The sequence below is a fragment of the Seriola lalandi genome, unplaced genomic scaffold, assembly GCF_002814215.2.
Source record: "Seriola lalandi dorsalis isolate HSWRI2012SDOR001 ecotype SW California unplaced genomic scaffold, Sedor1 jcf7180002054659, whole genome shotgun sequence".
Classification (NCBI taxonomy): Eukaryota; Metazoa; Chordata; class Actinopteri; order Carangiformes; family Carangidae; genus Seriola; species Seriola lalandi.
In genome coordinates, this window is record NW_019525212.1 from 184,369 (window position 1) to 208,933 (window position 24,565).

General features: G+C 39.9%; 1 protein-coding gene across 1 annotated transcript in view; it reads right to left on the reverse strand.

Moving 5' to 3' along the window:
- cerkl (CERK like autophagy regulator) overlaps positions 1-24,565 on the reverse strand; it is a 32,003-nt gene extending 7,438 nt beyond the window's left edge. Inside the window, exons 1-7 of the mRNA XM_023420864.2 lie at positions 24,259-24,565; positions 21,877-21,986; positions 14,311-14,541; positions 5,407-5,538; positions 4,446-4,509; positions 1,398-1,528; positions 1,192-1,266 (exon numbers count right to left, since the gene is read on the reverse strand). Coding sequence (XP_023276632.2) covers positions 1,192-1,266; positions 1,398-1,528; positions 4,446-4,509; positions 5,407-5,538; positions 14,311-14,541; positions 21,877-21,986; positions 24,259-24,431 — 916 coding nt within the window. The 5' untranslated portion in view covers positions 24,432-24,565. The remainder of the gene's footprint in view (positions 1-1,191; positions 1,267-1,397; positions 1,529-4,445; positions 4,510-5,406; positions 5,539-14,310; positions 14,542-21,876; positions 21,987-24,258) is intronic.

A 24,565-nucleotide genomic window follows, 5' to 3' on the forward strand; every position in this document is an offset into this window, starting at 1 on the left:
TTCCTCACCATATGGTGTGTGTGTGTGTGTGTGTGTGTGTGTGTGTTATGAGGATTACACAGTAATGGTCAGTATGTCAGTGAGATCAAACCTGCAACGCTTCTTAAAGGTGGAACCAATATTTATACTGGAGAGTTTAATTCATAAAGTAACTTTCTTTTATTGTCCGTTTGTCAACTGTCAACATTTTGATTTTCTATCGAAAATATAATTCTGTTTTCCTGCTGTATTTACAAACAACAGTGATGAATTCACAGCTGAGAGTTTTCAAACTGATTTTAAACAATATATGTAACAATTTCTGATGAAATGATCTGTGATCTATTTTGTCATATCGCCCCTGCCTTATAATTTCACTGTGGAACAGTAAAAGTTCAGGTATGTTCACCTGGTTGTGTCGTCAACACATCTGAACTCACCTGGTGTCCGTGGGAACAGCTTCCTGCCTGGGAATTTTAACTGTTTACTATTGTTCAGGAATTAGACTTATTAAAGCCACTGAATACTCCCATCTGTCTGTCACATACACACACACACACATACACACACACACACACACACACACACACACACACACACACACACACACACAGCTTCCAGTGTTAATTAGTGATAATGAACCCCCATCTCACCACAAACTGTCATTCAGACACAGCAGGCTGGTCTGCTGCCAGCTGATTGGTCGGCAGGTTTACCTGGGAGGGGGCGGGGATTGGTGAAGGGGGCGTGGCTACAATGAGTAAAGCTGTGATTTAGAGTGAAACTGATCCCGCTGTTAGACATCTGTCTCCCGCCCCCCACCCCCCCCAAACTTCTGTTTTTCTGGGTTTGTTTGTTTTCAAACTGCTAACCTGTCTGAGTGACCGTCAGCCAATCCCATCAAAGCTCTGCCTGAACACAAGACCCTCATTAGCTCCCTGAGACCTGCTTCAGGTAGATGAAATGACAATTGGGATTGACTGTAGATTTATAAGAGACAGAACTCACCCAGGATGACCCGCCAACTATAGAAATGTAATAGATAGAAGCCACCCAGGATTACCACGGAGAATAGATCTAAAACAGGTAGAACCCATTAAGGACGTCATCGCTATAGATCAATGACAGGAAGAACTTTGACCAGGTAGAACCCACTACAGCCAGTGTGGCTATGGAGCTAGGATGATGTGATCGGGAACAAGGAGAACCTACCCAGGACGATGTGCAGGGCTGCAGTGACTGGATCTCTGACTCCATGGACAGAACAGGAAACCACATCTGTAGAGCCTGTAAAGATGGACAGACAGACAGTTAATAAAAGGACATCACCACTACCTGACAGTTTTTACATAATCTGGATCTACTGTGTGCGGATCTACATGCTGTGCATCTATATGTGGGTGTGTCCTCTTTCTCACCAGCAGGAATGATCCCCAGTGGAAGCACTGGTTTCACTGGTTTCTCTGGAGAGTCTGCATCCAGCTGAGCTCTGAGGACCAGGGCGTGACACAGCTCTGCCACCGAGCCGTCCCCCCCAACACACACCACCCTGACAGACAGGTGGAGACGGACCAGTGTCAGGACGGGTTATACAGGTAGAGTCAAACACGTGGGAAGTGATTTCTGTCTTTGTAAAGCCACCTCAGTTATCCAGGTCAAAATAAAACTATCCTCTTAACTTTTATTGTGAAATCCAGTGACAGTGAACACTCACACAGGTGCTTTATTTTTGGTGCCATGAACAGGTATGAACCCTCAGTACTGAGTACTTCCCTCATAACATTAGTACTGGGTATCAAACCTGAAGACTTTTTCGTTCTACCAATTTTAGGCTGTGAGCAATTAAATAACATTTATAACATCAGTTCCAAGTCTTAAATCACAGTTTCAAAAAATCCCAAATTAAAAAAGGTGACTTTAGCAGTGAAAAAAAATTTGAATGAACCCTGATCTCCTGGATTTTAACACATATTCCATGTTATTTTTTTAAGGCTGTATCTCATTTAGTTTTAGACTAAATATCATCCAGGTTGTAATTTCAAAGAAGGTCCTGCACGCCAAAGTGTTAGTGACAGATGTGTAGGATTTTGATCCTCAGCCCTTCTTCAAGCATAATTCATACAGGTTCTACCTTTTGTACATCCAGGTTTTTCTGCTTGAATTTTGCCTGATGAATGTCTCAGGACCGAATCTTCATGTCAATAAATTGAGCTCAAGTGACAGTCTGTGAAATTAATTCGATTTTCTTTCCAGACTAAATATCATACTTTTTTTTTTACTGTTTTTAGGGAAAAGAAAATAGATTTATTATCCTCAATCAGAATTACATACTTGAGGGTGCAGACATCTTTGATACAACATTTAGACCATAATGAAGGGAGGCAGAATTTACAGAAAATATAATGCAACAGTTGTGATAAATAAAATACGAAAACATTGTAGTTTTTTAAATATTCAAAAAAAGGTGGTGAGTCCGATATTGTCAGTTTGTTGGTGTCAAGACAAAAGTTTATTTTGGGGATTTCTTAGGGTCAAAACTAAAAATAATAAATGATGAGCATGGAAGAAAACATTCAACCTTGGTTTGAGAATTTTCTTATTATTACATTTGTATTGTTAGGTAGGTATTAATTATTATGGGTGCAGTTTTGTCAGTTTCTGTGCAGGTGAGGCAGGAGTGTTGCAGTAGCAGTAGTAGTTGTCATAGTAAAAGACAAGAATAACAGTGATCATAACTTGATTGTTTGACAGGTCTGTCCTTGTTTTCCAGAGCTCATTGAAAAGCGAGAAGGTTCATCTGCAGAGTTTGTGTTTGCCGTAAATTTGAAGTGAACAGACTCCGCCCCCTCCCCCTCCTCCTGTGTATGGGATTACCTGAAGCTCCGGTCGCCACGGTGACAGCCAGCCTAATTGGCAAATGTAGGTTTCAACCAAATCCTCACCAGAGCAGCCTCACATACACACACACAAACACACACACACGCAGACCCACAGACACACACACACACTCTCTCAGCAGCTAGCTTAGCAACGCTGAGCTAATCTTCTCTAAGCACATTAAGCTTTATGAGGGCTGAGCACAAAAGCTGCTTACACACACACACACACACACATACACACACACACTCACACACACATACACGCACACACACACACACACACACACACACTCACGGACATGGACCATCACAGATAGAGTGATGGGAGTTTGATCAGTGTTTTTTCAGTGTTTTTGTGTGTGTAGTTATACAGTAGCTGTTGTTATTTATTTCAGTTACATAAAATGTTATTTTCACTTTTATTGAGGTTAGTTCAATTAGCATTTGGTGTTTGACCTCACCTGTTTCTGTGTGTGTGTGTGTGTGTATATGTGTGTGTGTGTGTGTGTGTGTGTGTGTGTGTATTTTTGTGTGTGTGTATGTAATCAGTCTGGGTCAGTGTGTTTTAGTGTCAGCCTCTGACTGTAAACTGCTGTTTAATTATCTGGTTCAGTTCAGTCTCTTATTGGCGGATGTCGCAGTTTGACATGTCAACATTTATTTAACATTACTTTCCATTTTAATGTAAAAATTTGGGTCTTTATTTCATAACTGAAGCGTCATTTAGCTTTAACATGTTAGATTTTATTCTTCACTGTAAAATTAAATCATTTCATATCTATCAGTAATAATAACACTGGAATTGGTTTTGGGGAAGTTCACACTCCAGCTGGGCCAAAGCCATTATCAGAGATTGTGTTACGTTTATTAAACATGTTTGGTTAGTTCTCTTGTAGCATTAAAGTGGAACATATTATTTGACAATACAAACAATAACCCATAAATCTAAACTCTTTCTTGTGTGTTAAGAAAAAGGGTTCTGTTAGAATTTGATTTTATACTTTTCATTATCATACTTACAATACTAAGACCAAGACTAACTACTGTAACTCTAAACTGATATACAAGAACACACTGATGGATCCTGAGCTGGTGAAACTCACCTGTACATAAGTTTGTCTGTGCAGATAAAGGAGCTACACCTGCCAGACTGTAATACAGTATTATTACAGTAATCTGCCCATCTTCTATGAAGTAATACCTGCTGAAACTCGTGATTTTTATCATTAGTGTTCCTGTGCAGTATATCTGTTTGCAAAGTGATCTTTTCCAAACCTCACTAACGTTACCATGCCACTGCAAAAACTAAAGTACGGCCCTGAAATGCCTTTATTACGTTAATATAACTTGATGAGCTTTTCAGAGGATGCCCTTTTTTTTCCAAAAAACTTTTCATGCTATAATGAGCACTTTCACTCCAGCTGTGTGGAACAATATCATGTGGAGTATCATGTTCTTTTTAGTCAAACACTATTTTGTGTATAATTACCTTTAACAAACTTATTGTATGGCAAGAAATCACATTTGAGTGATCTACTCCCAGCCAGTGTTCATTTTAAAATGACAGGAGAGAGAGAAACAACTGACCCATCATATTCATCCAGCTTGCATTCCTTCATCACTGAGAGAGCATGACCCTTCCTCTCTGTCACTGTGGAGAGAGAGACAGGTAGAGAGAGCGTGAGAGAGAGACAGACAGGCAGAGAGAGAGAGAGAGACAGGTAGAGAGAGAGAGGTAAACAGATGGAGAGACATTGAGACAGACAGAGACAGAGTGTTCATGCATGTGTGTGGTCACATGTACACAAGTGTGTGTTTGATGACTGCCAAAAAAAGTCGGACAACGGATATCACACCATCTGCTGAGAGGAGGAGGAAACCAGGATCAGAGAGGAGAGGAAATGAGAGGACAGAAGGAGAAAAGAGAAGATGAGAGGAGGAGACAAGGAGAGGAAATTAGGAAAGGAAAGGAAAGGCAAAGAGCTAATGAGAGGCAAAGAAAGGAAAGAAAAGGAAACAAGATGAAAAATAAGGAAATAAGGAGAGGAAAAGAAAGGAAAGGAGAGAAGACAAGGAAAGGAAAGGAGGAGATGAAGGAGGAGATGAAGGAGGAAAGGGGATACAAGAGGAGACAAGGGGTGGAAAGGAAAGGAAAGGAGAAAACTTGAGAAAAAGAAAGGAAACAAGGAGAAGAGAGGAGCAGGTTGTTTCCCTCTGTCACAACAGATGGGCTAGGCTCCGCCCCTGGTATCAGGTTACCTAGCGACCAGAGACTGCCATTAACTCTGACCTTTGGACCTCCTCTACACACACACACTCACACAGACACAGATTTCACATCTTCTCTGATGTCGATAAAGACGAGATCAAAATGTTCAAACCAATGCAACAGTTCAACAGATTTACACAGAATTTCATCATAATACGTGAGGTGTAATAAAATTCAAAAATCACCTCCACCCACTGTCAGTGCAAGGTATAAAATAACTTTCAATTCTATTTGTTGTAAAACTGATCAGTAGATAAATAAATAAAGAGGCGGACTGACCGGTGATGTCGGTGCGGACGTCCGCCATCTTGAAGAGCGAAGCCACATGTTCTCTGTAGATGTGAACAGCCTCCTTCTTGTGGCTGCTGGGGTTGATGAACACCTTCAGATACCTGGGCCGACTGCTGAACCCTACACACACACACACACACACACACACACACACACACACACACACACAACACACACACACACTGTAAGCAGCTAACACTAAGGCTCCATCACAATCAACAAGTTTACTTGTGAAGAAAATAAAGAAAGAGTATAAAGTTTTGTCCTTTCATCTGTAGTTTTTATTCTACAGATGATTTTACTGTGATGTTCTACAGTGAAAAGTCAATCTGATGGTCGGATCACCATTTTGTTTCAGGCTGAAATATCTCTACCTTTTTGTTTTTAACAGTACAGAAGACTTTGGTAATCCCCTGATTTTTCATCTAGCATCCTCAGAAAATCAACGTTTTCACTCATCAAGTTGACCTACTAGATGGATTGGTACGAAACTTTTAATGAAATTCATGGCTCCCAGATGATGAATCATAATAAGTGGAGATCCTGTAACTTTTCACCATAACTTTTCATGCATCGCCACAAAATTTAATTTAGTTTGTGACCAAAAAGCTGCAAAATTAATGTAATTCTCTCCCTATTTACAATATTTTCCATGACATGGATATCTCAGTTTATTCTGTCTGTTGTGTAAAATATTGAATGTTTCTTAGAAAATACTAAATGAGTGACCAAGGAAGTGAATTTTAAAATATGATTAGAGCTGTAACTATTTTTAATGTTCATTAATCTGTCAATCTTTATGGTTATTAATCATCAAACAAGTGACCTTCATAATTTCCTATAATCTCTTTGGTTCCAGCTTTTTGTATTCTCTGTATTAATCATTGTAAATAAAATTTATTTGGGTTTAGGTCTGTCGTTCGGACCCTTTAAAATCTGTTCAGCTATTAATGGATTCCTTGAAACAACAATCAATTGATAAACTAATAATGAAAATAACCATTATTCCTCCATTAAATCTGACACTGTCCTCATCCTGCCTTCAATAAACACTGATCACTACACACTGTTATCATAAGTGAACACACTTTAAGAAATACACCTTCAGCTTTAAGTCCTGCATGTGACCTTAGTTTGGATTAACAACCAGTTTGTACTCGTCACATAAATTCAAACTAGTCTAAATGGATGAATTGTGGATTGTACTTAGAGCAGACGCTCGTGTGTGGCAGTGTGTGTGGTTACACGGTATCGACTCCAAACTACAGGCACACACACGCAGGCACACACTGAACCCCTGTACAGCTCATCATTAGACAGATTTAGAGACCGCATTATAAATCCCCATAGACCAGCACGGATCAATACACACACACACACACACACCAGCTCCATTATCCAGCTCATTACAATAATCTGCTCCCAAAAGGCCGTGACCTCGCCCTGTTAATGACCCCACACCCATACACACAGTGCACCCCCTGCCATCACTCCACCCCACGGCTCTGACCAGGCTCTCAGGAGTTCCTGTGAGGAGGAGCTACCCGACACCCCCACCTCTCCTCTCTCTACTGGACCCCCACCATTACCAGAAGCTCCATCCCTCTGGTGCCCCAAAATAACTCATAGGCTCATCTCTACTCTAACAAACATGATTCCTGTGTAAGCCCACACCCCTGCAGCATTTACTTGACTTAATCTTTCTTTTCGACAGTAAAACAGGAGAAATGCTTGTGCTCAAGGACCCACGATGGCATTGGGGCTTGGGATGGCGCTTTGCACCCCATCAAGCGTTTCCAAGGCAGCACTATGAGCCAGGGTGTCACTAATGTAACGCTGGTCATTTACTATGAACTAGGAAGTTGCTTAAAACTGTAACAGACTCAACAGTAGGACAACTGACCACTGACAACAAATGTGATACATCTCACGACCTCAGTAACTGTCTTGTTTTGTGCAACAGTCCAAAATCCCAAAATATTTGATATAAGAAAAGGGAAAGCAGAAATTTCTGGCATTTGAAACCTGGGAGCATCAAACATTTGGCATTTCAGCTTGCAAAATGATTTAAACCATCAAAGTATTAAACTAGTTGGCAATAAATTACACATATAGCAAACAAACTAACAACACTTAGTGACCGACTGCTGCAACTAGCATGAAAATTAGTGCTCTTTCTCTGAGTCATTAATTTTATTTCAATTTTTTTTCTATTTTTCTAAGTTTCAAAAGAAAAAGTAACAGTGGATTCACATTTTTTATGTGTATTTGCTGATTTTCACTTAAGAAAAAAAAATTAATTTTCCCAGTGCTGCCCAAACTTCAGCCAATTTGCTAAAAATATACATAAATAAATACAGATTAAAAAATAGGGTTCTAATAATTACGATATTACACTTTTTACAGCGATTATACTGTGTACATGTTTATAGTCAGATTAATGCTCACAGTGTTAATGACAAAAGAATTAAAAAAAAACAAATCACTATTTCATGACTCAAGAAAAATAGTTCTCAGCCCTGATCCTGAAAGCTTAAAACAGGCCTCTCTCTCTCTCCCTCTCTCTCCCTCTCTCCCTGTCCCTCTCTCTCTCTCTCCCTCTGTCTCTCTGCATGATTGATGCTCTCTTTCACACACACAGTCTCACAGGAGATGATGTCATTCCCTATGTTGATATTTTTCTAAGAAGAAAGGAGATAGACACAGAGATGTTGAGAGATTGAGTATCCATCAGATCATCTCCCAGCCTCGGCCGGCGGCAGGTTGCTATGGCGCTGCCGAAGCGTTACCATGGTAAACAATCCCGATGTTGTCAAAGAGAAGTGTTGAGTTTCTGACAGAGGACTGAAGACTGAGCTGCTGACTGTTGTTGACAAAAACAGATTATATTTAAATTCAGACTCCATCTGAGCCCAGTGAGCAGCAGTAATCAATTAAAAGCGTTAAACAGCTGGTAATTAATCAGATTCTTGATTTATTTATGCAAAAACTAAAAACTTTCTCTGGTTCCAGCTGCTCCAGTGGGGAAATTTACTGCTTCTCTCCATTTCATATCACTGTACATTGAATATGTTTTGACTATTAGTTGGGCAAAACAAGCTATTTACAAGCCGTGATGGATTAAAACTACCATGTCTCAGGTTTTCTGTGTTCATTACGTTCAAATTACGTTAAGTCACTTTTCAACACCACGATTTTTCTTACCTCTCATAATCATTGTGTTGCCAGGTTGCATTTAAAACAGTGTGTGAAATACAGGGTAATACATTGGGTGTCAGAGAGTTTGACCTCCTGTACCGTATATGAGTTAGGTGGGTGGGGTATGAATGTGTGCTACAATAAAGTTTTTTGTTCCTGACAAACTAATAAAGCCTTCTACCTGAATATGAAAGAGAGAGAGACAGGAAGGCACATCACCATGGAAACAGTCAGTGACTTCATGGACAGTAGTTAATATGTAACACACACACACGCATACACAGAGCCATAAAGGGCCTCTTCAGACCTGGTGGTGTTTGTCACATGACAGTGAGCATCTCACACAGTAAAACCAGCCGTTAAACTAAGACAGTTTTGTGCTCCCATGTGCTTGCTCCATTTGGATATTGATGTTTTAGATTTTGAGAATTAAGTCAGAATATTTTGAGGGAACAACCGATAATCATCTAAGTAATTTTTGTGACGTTCGTTCTGTTTTTGCTGCTTTTCTGTTTTATATTGTAATAAATATAAAGATAGTAAATCACATGTCAGTGAGTGATGAAGTTACACCATTGGTCAGCCAAGTGCTGAGCTTTTCCAATTGGCCGTTGCTCTTTCAAAATCCTTTTAACAGTTTCACCCATACACAGTCCAGCTATGTGACTGTCCATAGTGAGTCCGATATAATATATTGTTATAATAGTGCAGTGCAAGGTGATATTAAAATGCTGGACAGAGGAATGTGTCCCCAGCATAAAAGATTGCTTCACTGACCAAATTTTAGCAATTAAACTTGGAAAAACTTGCTCATATCAATAGTCTGATGCAAAGTGTGGTAAAGCTGAGTGTTATTTTCTTGATACACATGCCAACAGTTAACCAAGATATGTTTCTTTCTTTGTGCATTATGGAGTCACCAGCCACTGTATCTAGTCCTGGCTTTACTTATGGTCTGTCTGGAAGTAGCAGATTGATGCTCACTGTTAAATATTTATCTGTTGTTTGCTGCTTTGTTAAGCCTTTGTGAGAAACAGCTGGATAATAAGGAAACATAAATTAAACAGAGCAATGCTAAATCAGTGGAGTGCTCTTTTGATTCATATCATTTGAACATTTTAATCTGAACAACTTCATAGTTGTGACGCAGGACATTCAGCACTTGCAGCTGTTAACTGAATGTGTCAGATGTATTTAATGAACATTTCATACATTATTCTGCTCATTTTATTTTCAGTATCAATCAGGTTGCCACTAAAAACTGTTGTGTTTCTGTTAGCCCAGAAAAAGTGATCAGACATCTTTCACTTGGTATTTTATATTTTAGTTACTGAAAGATAAACCGAAGATTCGATAAGGAATTCAAAAAGGATTTGAATTTGATAAAATGCTATCGAACTTTATTCCTACTGGCCACACATTGTGTTGATGGTATCAATTTGACCTTATGACACCCTACAGTACCACCAACCGACCATCACCGCCTCCCAAAGATTACACTTTGTCACAGTGGACCCAAATTAACAACTCTGTAAGCGAGAAGCAAACTGACATTGGATTGACAAGACAATTGATCTGGGAGGAGTCGCGACGGCACCTGGCGGCTAGGGCGAGCTCAGTCCAGCCGTCCCGTGATCTCCGCCGCCGCCACCAGCCTGTCAGTCTGTTGTGCTGTTAAACAACTGCAGTCAATCCATCCCACCGTCTGACTGTGCGCGTGGAAACAGACTCTATACAGCATTACTGCTCGCCTTTTGTCACTCTGACTGCCATTCACTCTCTGCACAGCATTCTGCAGCTGCTTCATACAGCAAACGGCACAGAATAACGCTGTGGAAACAGGAAGTGTCTGCTCTCTGCTCACCATTGTGCAGCTGAATGTTCGGACCCGAAGGTTAAGAAGTGGCGGTGGACTGCCCGCTCCGCAACGCCACGATTCACAAAACAATACGCTTTTCACACTGACCTCTGGCTGGAAAATAGGCTTAATGTCCGCACAGCAGCAGAGCGACCGTATGTGTGTGTTTACCTTCCACACACACACACACACACACACACACACACACACACACCAAACTCCTCCGCCGCTGTGTGTAAAGTCACAAAAGCCATCACAGTTTGATGTGCAGTGTGACCATGTGAGCTGACACAAGACCTGTGAGCCATTTGTGTGTGTGTATGTGTGTGTGTGTGTGTGTGTGTGTGTGTGTGTGTGTGTGACAGAGAGAGAGAGAGAGAGAGAGAGAGAGAGGCCAAGCACAAATACTTAAAGAAGTTGTGACTTTGCTGCTGGGCCTCATGGGTAATCTGGTTTGATGGACAAGCAGACGGACAGACAGACAGGTGACCAGCGATAACATGTCAGACCGATGCCATGGTGACAGGACGATGGCAGCATGTGTGCGTGACCTTCGACCTCTTAATTTATGGATAGCTTGTAACGTCTCTGTTGGAGCTGACATCGCTGGATGAATGTAGAAAACCTGAAATGTAAAGTGTGTGTGTGTGTGTGTGTGTGTGTGTGTGTGTGTGTGTGTGTGTGTGTGTGTGTGTGTGTGTGAGTTAAATCCATACACCCGGGACTCACAACATTTCTATTGTGTATAAAGTGTCAGCCAGGCACCGCCCACTTCAGTGCACCTGGGAAACCAGCGTCTGGGAACTTCAGCCTGCAGCAACGTCCAGAGCGTTATTGAACAGGTCCTGTCAGGAGGTGTTCGTGCTGCTGAGGTTGAAGTTGTCTGAATTCATGCAGCTTTATTTTTTACAGGAAACATGTTTAACATGATGGATCAGATTCATCAACATTTGCTGTGATGTTCTTGTTGATGTTGATGTTGTGAAGATGCTGTGACGTTAACAATAACATTGTTAGCAAACAGCTTTCTGTTTACACCTATTTATATATCAGATTTTTGTATTCATCTGATGTATGTATGTCCAATATTCACTCTCCTTTTAGCTCTAGTCTGGTCTCCACCAGCTCCTGAAAAAAATATGGCTCTAATAGGTGAATGAGGTTGAAGTCTTTAACTTTGCCTGACTCCTGATTGATTCTGAGCAGCAGGTAAGTAGGATACAAACAGGGTTGAGGGAAGTGATGAGATGCAAAAAAATAAATGTCAATAAATGTTGATGAATCATGAGTGAATAGATGAAAGAAAAAACTAGAGTTGTGGACTTAGATCCGAGTCCTTTAATTTTGGATATGTGCTGATTCTGAGTCCTATCCGATCCAATCCGTCTGCCGTTTGGTGCTGAGCAGGTCAGGCCAGTCTGCTGCGATTAAAATGACTCTGTGATAGTGTTGAGAGCTGATGGGAACTCAGAGTGGGTGATAATTCTCTGTAGTTTTGTCACACCTTTTCCGATTACATGAAGTAATTTAATCCATTGTTAATATAAAAAATATTGACTAATGCACCTTTAAAAGAAGAATTTAACATTTTGCACGATACCTTTTACTTCTATCTTTCTGAGACGTAGAGGAGAAGTTTGATATAAATCTCCTGTCATTGTTTTTTGTTGTGGAAAACAGTGTTGGGCCTTAGTAATGTTCTTGTAGTCTAATGGGAGAAAATCTCTTTAGCCAGGTTCAGAAATCTGGTGGAAAGGAGCTTAATGCTCATGTTTTTGGAACCACATGTTGAACCATCACATACAGGTGTCATGGTCAAATGTCCACATACTTTTGGCCCTGTAGTGTGTATGAGCTAATGTTTAAAGTCCCTACAGACTTTCATCTTGAAGTAAAATGAACTTGACACACGTTTGTAGACAGTGCTGAGGCTAATCTCTCTCGTAGACAGCGTGATTCAACTGCTGATGACATGTTACTGAGTATTGCTGAATGTGTGTGTGTGTGTGTAATCTGTGTCTCTTTGTCTCTCTGTGGTGGATTAGCAGATTAGCTCTCTTGTCTGATGTAACTGTGACTCACCTCATTAAACTGAGTGATGAACAAGCTGATAGAAAACAATGAAATTATAATCTGAGCAGCTAGCACTGCAGCTGTCTGACAACTAGCTAATCCTTGGACATGAGACGTGTGCACGTTTTGTCTCATATCATGTCACCCACAGACATACAGGAGACAAAGGTGCAGTGATCATGGAGAGAAATCCACTAAGTGAGTGAATGTGTGGCGCCTTTAACAATCTGATTTAAGATAAAAGATTCGATAAGATCCAGGAAATCCCGGGATAGATGATTAGAAGCACAGCGTATATGCATATTGAAATCTTCAAGGATGACAACTTTATCATATTTGGGTACAACAAGAGAGACTAGCTCAAAGAATTCAAGAAATAAAACCATTTATCTTAGGAGGTCTGTATAAACCTGACCTGAGCGCTGGGGGAGATGAAAATGAGAGAAGGTAGAATCATTAAAGGGGACAGGATCATTTGGAGTAAGCAAAGTCTCCGTAGCCATGAAAAAGTCCAGGCAGTTAGAAGTTAAAATCATTATAAATGAATGACTAAGGCAGGTGACAAAAAAGAGAGTTGGGGAGCGGGCAGACAGTTAATGAAGTGCTCCTATTATGACCACCCCTCCACCGGTGAATTGAAGCACAAAAGCTGGATCTTGACTTTCAGATGACAGGGATATGATGAACTGGAGGCCAACAGGGGGAGCCATCACATGAGATTGTGGGTGGAACAACCTGGATTCTAGTTCAGTCACACAGTCAGACAGACAGATTTTCTTTCCTTTAACATTTTCCCAATTTAAAGAGTCATTTTTTCATTTGACATGAAGAACTTAAAGCTGCCATTTCATACCAGAGTCGGTACAAAGACAACAGACCACACTGGCTGTTCAAAGTGACTTTGTTAAATTGTGTACAGGGGTAGTGACTGAATACAATACTAACCTTCGTCATGGTTAGCTTGGTTTTTATAATTATGAAAAGAATCACCAATGAGCCTATGGACAGATTAATGTATACAAAGACAGTTAGTGCTAATAACAACAGTATTACTCAACCCTTGTAATCATCTTACAGTATGACGCTCAAGAAGTAATGAGTCATGTTTCCAGTGGATCTCAGCTCTTATGTAACACAGACAAACTCCATCTTACTCGGAGTCTATCAGGTTGACAAGGACTCTATGTGGAGGAGGCTCCAACCTGGGATATCTGTGGTTTAATTAATCCAAATCACAAAGAAATACATATTCCCAGTCACTGAATGCCATCCCACTGTGCTGATAGTTAATTAAGGTTTGATTTAGATTTTAATTAAAATTGGCATTTTAATTGGTTTATGGTACTAAAAGCGTCCAAAAGCAGCATTTCCATTTGTCAGAAGCTTCCGTCCAAAGCACCGTATGCTGGGGTTCAGTGTCTTGTTCAAGTGTAAGAGGTGCAACAGGTGATGTTTACGTTGGTGCTGACCAGGTGATCAGATGGTGCTGATCTCAGCTACTCTCACTGTCAGTGAGGTGCCCCCCCCCCCTTCACCTGCACAGCTGCACCTTATTCCTAATCAACCCTGAAGTTGATGTTGTATATTTTCAGTGAGATTTTAAGGTCGACTAACGACTGCAGTTGTCTGATTTTACAGTAAAATAATTACCTGGGTTAACTGAGGATTTGATTGTAGGTTTTTGTTTGAATGTTTATTGATTGTAATGGGAGACTGATCACTCATTACTATTGATGATACACAAACATGTATGTGTGTGTTACCTGTGAGCAGCTCCTTCAGGGTGTTGTACCAGGTGTTTGTGTGCTCGGCGGAGGCATTGTGGAGGTGTAGCGTGTCCTCCTCCAGCCTCCTCCCTTTCCTCCTGCAACAGAACAGTGCCACACCGAGCACAGCTCCCCCGGACTCCTGGCCCGCTGCTCGCCGCCGCTTCACCTTCACTGCAAACACGTCCTGTAGCAGCATCACACCTGGCTGCAGCACGCACGCCTCACCTGCAGAGGTAGGGGAAGAACACACAACACCTGAACACAACATACATATGACTTTACTAGGATGTAGTTTTTTAAAGATTACTGCTCACTACTAAGTGTAGACTTTTTGACTCCAGTTGTGTTCATGTTTCTGTATTTCCTAAAATGTCAAAATGCTCCTTAAAATAACAAATGTTGCAAGTTCAGCATCAAACTTCATTCCTTAACTCACCAAGAGCTGTCTCTAGCGGTGGAAAGCAACCCTTTTGTTTGTCTTTTTCTACTGACGTTAACATACTAACCAGCTAGCCCTAGCTTATCTTGTCACTTTCCGATACCGAGTCACTGTAGGTACAGGCTGCCCTGAAAAAGTAGCGCTGCTCAGAGGACGTAATACCAGGACGTAAACACAACGATGACTGAAGCTCTTGGCAAGACCGGTATTGTAAACAGCTGTTAATGCTAACGTTGGCTATGTAGCAACAGCATAACTTACAAATAGCTCCTTTAAGGTAACTTTGATATTAGCATAGCTGTCGATGACATTAAAAGTTGGACTTTTCATATCTTTTCTCTTTTAAATACAAGAATTTTTTGATAATACTGAAACAAAAACAGTGATGTCTATGAACAATCATATTATTGTTATATTAAGCCTATTATTAGACGTTATTTATTATTTTTTTCTATTAATATTATCATTATCATTGTTATTATTATTATTATTATTATTATTATTATTATCATTATAATAGGTGCTATTATACATCCTTGTTTATCGTTTGTTTTTTGTATTAGGTTAAGTTTGCAGTCACTATTTATTGTTTTGCTTTTTCACCAAAAATATATAATTGATAATAATAAAAACTCTGTAATTAGTTTTGAATTTGTGAATAACATTATCTGTTCACTGATAATCAGTGTGTAAAGAGAAGGTGTTTACATTATTTTTTCCTCCCTCCTTGTCAGTCATAGTAAAATGTGAATGTAACGTGCTAATGCTGTTGGTTCACCTGTGTTCACGTTACATAATATAATTAACTCTATTAATCACTAATCCATTGACCAGCAGAGTGTTTAGCAACACCTGTCAATCAATCAGTGTAATCGGAAGGGAATCTCCGAATCTGATTGGTTCGTGTGCGATTAATCATCTAATCTTCTGAGGATAATGTCAGCAGAGCTCAGAGTTGCATAACACACACTCACATGCACACACACTTTATTCATACCTTGTTTGTTAATAACTGAGCTGATACAGAGCAGCAGACGCCCCAAAAAGACCAAAAGCATTTTGCCATAGACCACCATTATAAAAGAGACATCAAACTGTGTACAGGACACCTCCAGCACCAACAAGGTGAATTATCACTCTTTTTTATGATGACTTTTGATTCAAACTGTGACTATTCAATATTTGTATAATGCTCCCTGAACCAGGAAAGTTTGTTTGTGTTGAAACAATCAATCAACAGAAAAATAATTGTAATTTTAATAAAGAGACAAACTCATAATGTCACATCTGGGCTAGCCTCTGTTCCACTAGCCACATTATAATGTTTATGAAAAAATGCAGTGTGTTTCTAGGATTTACTTCTCTGTTACTTTGTGATCGCAAAAAACTACAGCTCCCAACTTTCTGATTGTAATCTCTACTTTCTAAAGTCCTCTCTAGCGTTCAGCCCTCTCTGCCGTGCTGTTACTAGAGACATGTCTGAAGTAATCACAACTAACTCTTCTGTCCAGATGAGACACGTAGCCTGCAAACGTGAAGAACTTCTAGGACAGGATGTTCAATATGGGCCAATAAAATTATACATATTAAATAAACAAGATAAATTCTTCTTATCTAAACACAAGAAGCAAACCACATAACGTTTTAATGGCCAGTATGACCAGGAGAAATGATTACAGCAAGCAAAATCTGTTAATGTTGATATGGTCATCTGGATTTTGTACGAAACACTTGAAAAAATTATTAATTCATGGGACAGTGTACAGCTCAAACATAAATGTCAAAATTCTATGAACCGTCCCAGATTACAGTTTCAAGCTAATTTACATCTGTAGTGCCTTGGCAGGTCGGTGCAAAGAAACAAGGCAATAACAAACTGTACAGATTAGAAACAACATCAAATATACAAAAAAATATATGGAATATCAAAATCGGTGAGTGCAGGGCTGAGCTGCTTTTAGCCAAGTTTAAAAGTTGGTTTTGCTGCTGATAGAGCCGCAGCCCCTCACATCGTCAGGCAGACTGTTCCACTGATTTGTGGCTGTTAGAGCTGATTGCCCAAAAGCAGTATGGCGAAATGGTATGGTACAATCTCATATAGAGGATATTCTGGAGGATCCAATAGAATGAGTGAGTGTACACAGAGAGTGCACACAAAACTGTGAACCTATCCTTTAATCCTTTAATTGAGAAAATAATCAACAAATCACTTGATGATGAAATTAATCATTAGTTGCAGCACCGCTTGTTTGTGTTTGCGGCATGAAATTGACTTTTATTTCGAAGATCAAACCAGATTCAGACAGACACATGTCGCGGCAGGTGGACAAACATCTGTACATGAAAAAAATATAATATTAATCCACTTTAATCATCAGAAATAGTCAAATCCATCCAGATCTAGATAAATAAGTTAGAATATCCATCTATCCAGAATTAAACCTCTGTTTTACAGCCCTGCTATAGACAGAATATATTATTAAATATTGCATGTGATATGTAACAGGCCCAAAGACTGGAGCCCAAACCAAAGTGTAACCTATTTTATGTTTACTTCATAACAGCTATTTATAGCTACAAACCTTTTTGTTGATGCTCCCAAAGCTTATCCTCCCAGCATGTGTAATCTCATCTGAGTCCTCTGAAGAACCCTGGTCATTACTAATTTATTTTCAATATTCTGAACTTGTCTGACCATTCAATGAATAGCAACTAAAGGGACTCAGAACATTGTAATATCAAGTGAAGGCATAATGTTGTTATTATAATTCAATGGGTAGCAATTTTCAATTATCCCCTATTAAGCATTTATAGGTATTTATAAGCAGTATACACTTAATAAATGGTTTAACACACTTTCATGTAAATGTGAGCAGATATAAGGACGTTTTTGTATTAATTAATTACTTTAAGTGTTTATCAATGTATAGTATTTGTCACCTCTGAAGACATATCTTATATGATTACACCTGTAAAATATAAACAGCTCTGAGCCACTCAGAGGGGACGGATTCATCAGGAAATAGTTCTATTTGATGATAGCTGATTAACCCCTCCTCTCTATGAAATACCCTCCTGCTGTTATCAGATATCACATACCCCGAACAACCCACCCCTCGTCCACCCGGAGAGGCCAGCATCCATATGTCAGGGTGACAGTGTGTCTGTTGTTTTGTTTCATTGTCTGTTCATTGCGTTCATTTAATATTGTAAATATTCACAGTTAGTCTCCAGAAGCTACATGTTTACACTTTTCTTCACCAGCTAGATGCTAATTCTGTCTGTCTGCTGTTTAGTGTTAAGCAGGTAGTGTACAGTCGGTTTATTGGAGCTTGTCTGATGAAAACAGCTGCCTGCTACAGCTTGAAACAAAGTTGTTAAAGTGATGAAAACAATGTGTCATTAAACCAAAAACCATGAGCTAAAAAGGCTAGAAAAAAAATGTCTGTAGATCTGTGGCTCTGTCGTTGTTTTGCTGTTTTCTTTCTTATTATGTTTGGGTTGGGTGAAACAAATGCCATCCAAACAGAAAACATGGAAATAAAAAAAATCAAATTAAGAAAGACAGATTTTCCATCCACTCCAATAGAGATGACTCTGATCTGAGCTGACAGAACCTACAGAGATGCTGCGTGCAAACACACACACACACACACACACACACACACACACACACACACACACACACACACACACACACACACTGTGTATTGCCCATCACAGGTAGTGTGTTGGTTCCAGATGGAGATGAGTTTCCCATCATGCCCTCATCAACCCACTGTGCCAACACACACATAGAAACACACAAACACACACACAGATTGGTGTCATTGACATAATGCATTCCCTAGCCCCTTACTATAATCATAACTATCACAACTAAATACCAAAACCCAACCCTAAAATTAACCCTCAAACAGCCCTTTGACGTTGGTAGGACCGGATAAAATCCTCACAATGATGGTTTCAAACAAAGATTTGTCCACTCAGCCATAGAAAGAAATGTACAACACACACACAAACAAACATATATGATATGTTGGTATTATTATCATTGTGAGGCCCTTATGTGAACTTCCATTTGCTACCTGGAGGTTTCACCTTCTTCTAATTTAAACTCAACAATAAAAACACATAAAAACCCTAAAAGTAAATCATTAGACGTGTAGGGACAACACCACAACACACACACACACCCACACACACACACACACACACAGTGCCACTCCAGTCTCATGGTGACAAGGCCATGTGGCGGACTGTGGGGAGTTATGGATTGTAATTTATACACACACACACACACACACTCACAGGCTGCAGCGCTGCATCTCTCCCTAGTTGTCACTGATGACACTGATCATGTAAACCTGCGCCACCACTCTGATATTGTTAATTGATTGTAAATTGATCAGTTATCATTCCTTCACACTCTCCAGAGATACTTTACTGCAGGAAAGCAGAACGTCCCAATTCCATACTAATAGTTAACCTGAGCAGGTTTTTTTTTTTTGATGCCAAAACACAGACTAGATTCGCTGTCGGAGATGGACACGATGTTCCACAGTACATGGCACAAAGGAAGTAGAGGTGCTTGGCAAGGCTGGAGAATTTTATGAAATTGAAGATTTTGGAAAACAAAAAAAGAGTTATTCAATTTTGGCAAAATATTTTATAAATAATAAAAGACTCTTCTGAATAATGTAACAATCAGGTTGTATTAAATTTACATTTACTCATCTGGCAGATGCTTTTATCCAAAGCAACTGCACAGAAAATTAATGGGACTTTTCCTCAAAAACCAGGGATGCCTGAAATATCCCCCTTCCTCTTTGACACTCTATTGAAATCCATTAGCATGTATGTGTCATGATTTCACATCAGTACAAAACATTAACATACACTGATTTCTTGTGTACTAACTTCAAATTACATGAAGCTGGGAGTCGTTTAAATTCTTTCATACTGCTGCAGGTACAATACCTGAGGTTCAGTACTGATACAAAACACTGTCTGTCTGTCTGGGAGGTGAGACCTGAACTGTCAGACAGACAGACAGACAGACAGACAGACAGACAGACAGACAGACAGACAGACAGATAGGCTGTTGGGTGAGACGAGGATGAATTCATGTGTAGAAATAAACAACAACAGCTGATCCATTTATATAGAAATATATAATCAACACACACACACACACACACACAGTCAGCCTGTCAGCATGCTGTGTGTGTGTGTGTGTGTGTGTGTGTGTGTGTGTGTGTGTGTGTGTGTGTGTGTTAATCTCCTCACACTGAGAGACTCTAATAACCCCCCACGGGCTGAACCAACTGCTCTCTACTACTGCCAACACACACACACACTCACAGAGTTCTGGCTTAATGACATTAGCTTGGATGAAATACAGCAAAACAGATTGGCTTCACACACACACACACACGCACACACACACACACACACACACGCTGTATTTACACCTTCATCCTGCTCCACTAACCAGTTCTGTCTGAATGGATTTCAACCAAAAACTAACACACAACACAGGACATTACCAAAACAGTATAATAATATTACCACAACATGACCAAAACAGAGACTGTTAACGTTTAAAGGATCTGTTAAACTATCTATTCCAAACTGGAGAAGGCTCGTTTTAGGTCCATCAATTTCATACACTTGTCCTCTTGCAGAAAAATTAAAAGCCGTGGCTCTTTAAGTCTGTGTACTAACTGAAAATCTGTGTGTTTGTTTTAGCTTGCTGGAGATGTAGCTGGCCTGAAAATTGAGCTTCTGCTGCTGCTTGTAATCACACAGAATGAAGTGTCTTTCTGGAGGCGTCTGCTGTGATCAACGCTGCAGGAAACCAACATGGATGAGATACTGCATGAAGGATGGTGGTGGCCTACACCTACAGTGAGTCCAGGTTGCCAGATCACAAAAAAAATCAAAACACAATTCTCTTCTCTTTCATGACTCGAACATTATGTTTGCAGATTTAATAATGCATTCACCGCACAAATTACATATTTACTTACATGAAAGCATTAGCTGCTTTTAACAATGAATAATAATAATCAGTATTGATATTGGTGATGCTTGCTCTGGTATTAGTTAGTATTGGATTCAAAACCCTTCGTGCATCCAAGTCGTATTATAAGCACAACAGTCATGGATGGAGACGCACTGTAATTCACATTTTCTTTTGACAATTTGTGGAAAAATTCAATAAAAATTGTGTTTGGGTGCAGTTTGGATTTAAAAAAACGAGGAGCTTAAGAAGCTTCAGAACCTACAGGAAGAGCCAAAAAAACTCAGCTTTATTTCTTTTTTTAAAATTGTTTTGTTCATGAATGCTAGTACTCTGTTAATTTACATTTAATGGAAACTGATGGATAGTGTTTAGATTAGAAAAAACGAAATAAAACTAAATTTAGACACAAGCGCAGATTAATTCAGCAATTGATTTGCTTATTTCATCTGGCAGTTTCTATGATCACGCTCCTCTCCCTCTTCTTGCCTTTTCAATACCTCTTGCCGAAATGACACTTATGGTAAATGTTCAGATTTCATATCTTCCCTTTTCTTTTTATTTATGCGCATGTTGTTTGCTGCTTATAAACAGCAGTTCTGATACAGAAATTATGATAGAATCACATCAGATTACGGAAACCACCACTGCTTCATTTTAGGTCAATATCAATGGATGTATTTTTAATGTATGGCACAGCTTATAGACACAGCTAAATAAGCAGAGTTAGTTTTCAGCATCACAGACAGCTGGCCTTAAGAAGCTAACAGCATGCATGTGCACTCACTCTTAAGTGCTGCTTTGGGAAACGCGAGTGTTCATAGAAATGCTTTTAGAAAAACCTCTTTGACATCGACTAACATCGATCTTTATTGGGAAACAGGGTCCTGGTTAACTTTCCTGCCCCCGATAAAGAGCCATGGGAAGCATTCAGATTGTCCCCCATGCAGTGGATGTGCGTGTCCAGATGTCAAGTTTCAGGTGGTCTCAACATGATAGAAGTTCTCCATTACAGCACCAGCTGCCTCGACATACACACAGTCTGTCTGCCTGTCAGCAGTGATCACCATGACAACGCGTCACCGCAGTAACTGACCTGTGGGGTTCTCGGGGGTGATGGGGGTCCAGGTCAGTCTGGTTCGGGTGAGCAGTACGTCATGACTCTTCTTCCCCAGTTTGAAGATCCCACGCAGCACAACACACTCACTGACACACACAATACACTGCATTATTAATCAGACATTGATAAATACAGAGGAGGTCCTTAATAACTTGTATAATAACTCATATAAATGATATCTGTAGCAAAGTACAACAATATATTTACTTTCTTGAGATCATTCGGAGTAAATACACAAATCCTATTATTTTTTAAATCTGCAGTATCAGTCAAAAGTTTGGACTCATTGTCTCTAATGGCTTTTCTTTGATTCTATTCTATTTTTTTTTAGCATTGTAGATTAATACTAAAGACATCAGAACTATGAAATGACATGTAGTAAGTAAAAGAAAAGAGTAAACAAAGCACAGTATTTTTTAAATTTTACATTCTTAAAAGTAGCCGCCTTTTGCTCTGATAGCAGCTTTGCACACTCTTGGCATTCACTCAACCAGCTTCATGGATGCTTTTCCAACAGATGAGTTCCCACATATGCTGAGCACTTGTTGGCTGCTTTTCCTTCACTCTGCCGTCCAACTCAGATGTTGTGGAGGCCAGGTTGTCTGATGCAGCACTCCATTGCCCTCCTTCTTGGTAAAATAGGCCTTACATAGCCTGGAGGTGTGTTTTGGATCATTGTCTTGTTGAAAAACAAATGATGGTCCCACCAAGCGCAAACCAGATGGGATGGTATGTCGCTGCAGTATGTTGTGGTAGCCATGCTGGTTAAGTGTGCCTTGAATTCTGAATAAATTGCCAACAGTGTCCCCAGCAAAGCACCCACACACCCCCTCCTCCATGCTTCACGGTGGGAACCACACACACAGATAACATCCGTTCACCTTCTGTGCATCTCACAAAGACATGGCCAAAGTACAACTTTCCACTAGTCAAATGTCCATTCCTTCTGTTTCTTAGCCCAAGCAAGCTTCCTCTTCGTATTGGTCTCCCTCAGAAGTGGTTTCTTTGTAGCAACTAAACCATGAAGGCCTGATTCATGCAGTCTCCTCTGAACAGTTGATGTTGAGATGAGTCTACAACTTGAACCCTGGGAAACATTGATGTGGACTCCAGTCTGAGGTGTCATTAATAGGTGATTTCTGAGGTTGGTAACTCTAATGAACTTATCCTCTGAGGCCGAGGTGACACTTTGTCTTCCTTTCCCGGGGTGGTCCACATGAGAGAGTTTATAGAGTTTGATGATTTTGATGGTTTTTGAAATTCTGGATTGACTGACCTTCATGTCTTAAAGGGCTGAAGGGCTGTTGTGTTTGGTCTCATTGAGAAGGAAAGAGATGCCACCAATTGACTTTTGGCTAGTCACACCTGTTGAAATCCATTCCAGGTGACCACCTCATGAAGCTGGTTAAGACCTTGCTTATAGTGTGCAAACAGTGGCTGCTTTGAGAAATCGAAAATATGAAATATGCAGTGGTTCAACACTTTTTTGTTTACCACATATTTACATATGTTATTTTATAGTCATGATGTCTCTATTGTTGTTGTACAATGTAGAAAAAGAAGAAAAGAAATTAAGTGTGTACACTGCAGATACTTATTGGCTGATGGATTGTATGTTTGTTTTGTTGTTCGTCTGTATATTTTGTTTATGTGTGTATTTGAAAGCTAGGTGATGATATAGCTTTGGCTACCGCTGTCGCTAATTGTGATTTAGTTGTTGTGATTACTGTGACATTACTTTATAATGGGTGTAATATTAACTACATTAGGTCTTCGGTGTGCAGTGAATTGACATGATTGTACCGGCTGTGCGTTGTATTGTAAGCTACTGTATTCCTGAACTCAAGGTGTATTGACACATCTGTCATATGTAATAGAAAGACTTTGTATGACTTAGCGATGCTTTCTTAGCTAGTATTAACAGGAGCAGTAAAGAGCAGCCACAGTGCAACTACTGTAGCCATGTCCATAGCAACATATTCAACTACATATGCAACTACAGCCACGGCTTCACCTATCGCAGGCAGAGCAGCTGCAGTTGTGCTCACAGCTGGTGGCTGTATACTGTTGGAGTTCAGCCTTTGAATGAAGGAATCAGGAATAAATGCATCATGTGAAGTGTCACATCACCTCTTGTCTCTGGAGTATCTGCAACTATTGCAAGATCAATTCTTTTACTTTTAATTTGGTATGGTTTTGACCACACAGCTTTTACTTTGAAAGAGTTGTAAAACAATGTTCTTGATACTTTACCTGTAAGGAAGAATTCAAGGATCTTCTTTCACTAAACTTAAACTTAACTCTGCTCTGGTTCTGTGTAGAACTTAGATCTGAAGGAACCTCAGAAGACCCACTCACCTGTGCTCTTCCTCATCATCTTCCTCCACCTGCTGCTGTGCTTCTTCTTCTTCTTCTTCTTCTTCCCGCTTCTCCTTCTGCTTCTTCTTCTTCTTCCCGCTCCGTTTCTCTTTCTTCTTCTTCTTCGTGCTGTCTCGCTGCTGTCCCTGCAGCTCCTCTTCAGGCTCCGACATGTTTATTGACCAAACAAACAAACAAACAAACAAACAAACAGAGTCCCTCTCTGATAAACGAAGCGACAGATAAACGTGCAGTAAGCTGATCACCAACGGCAGGTTGTGGTGTATTTCCGGGGTCTTGTCGCTAT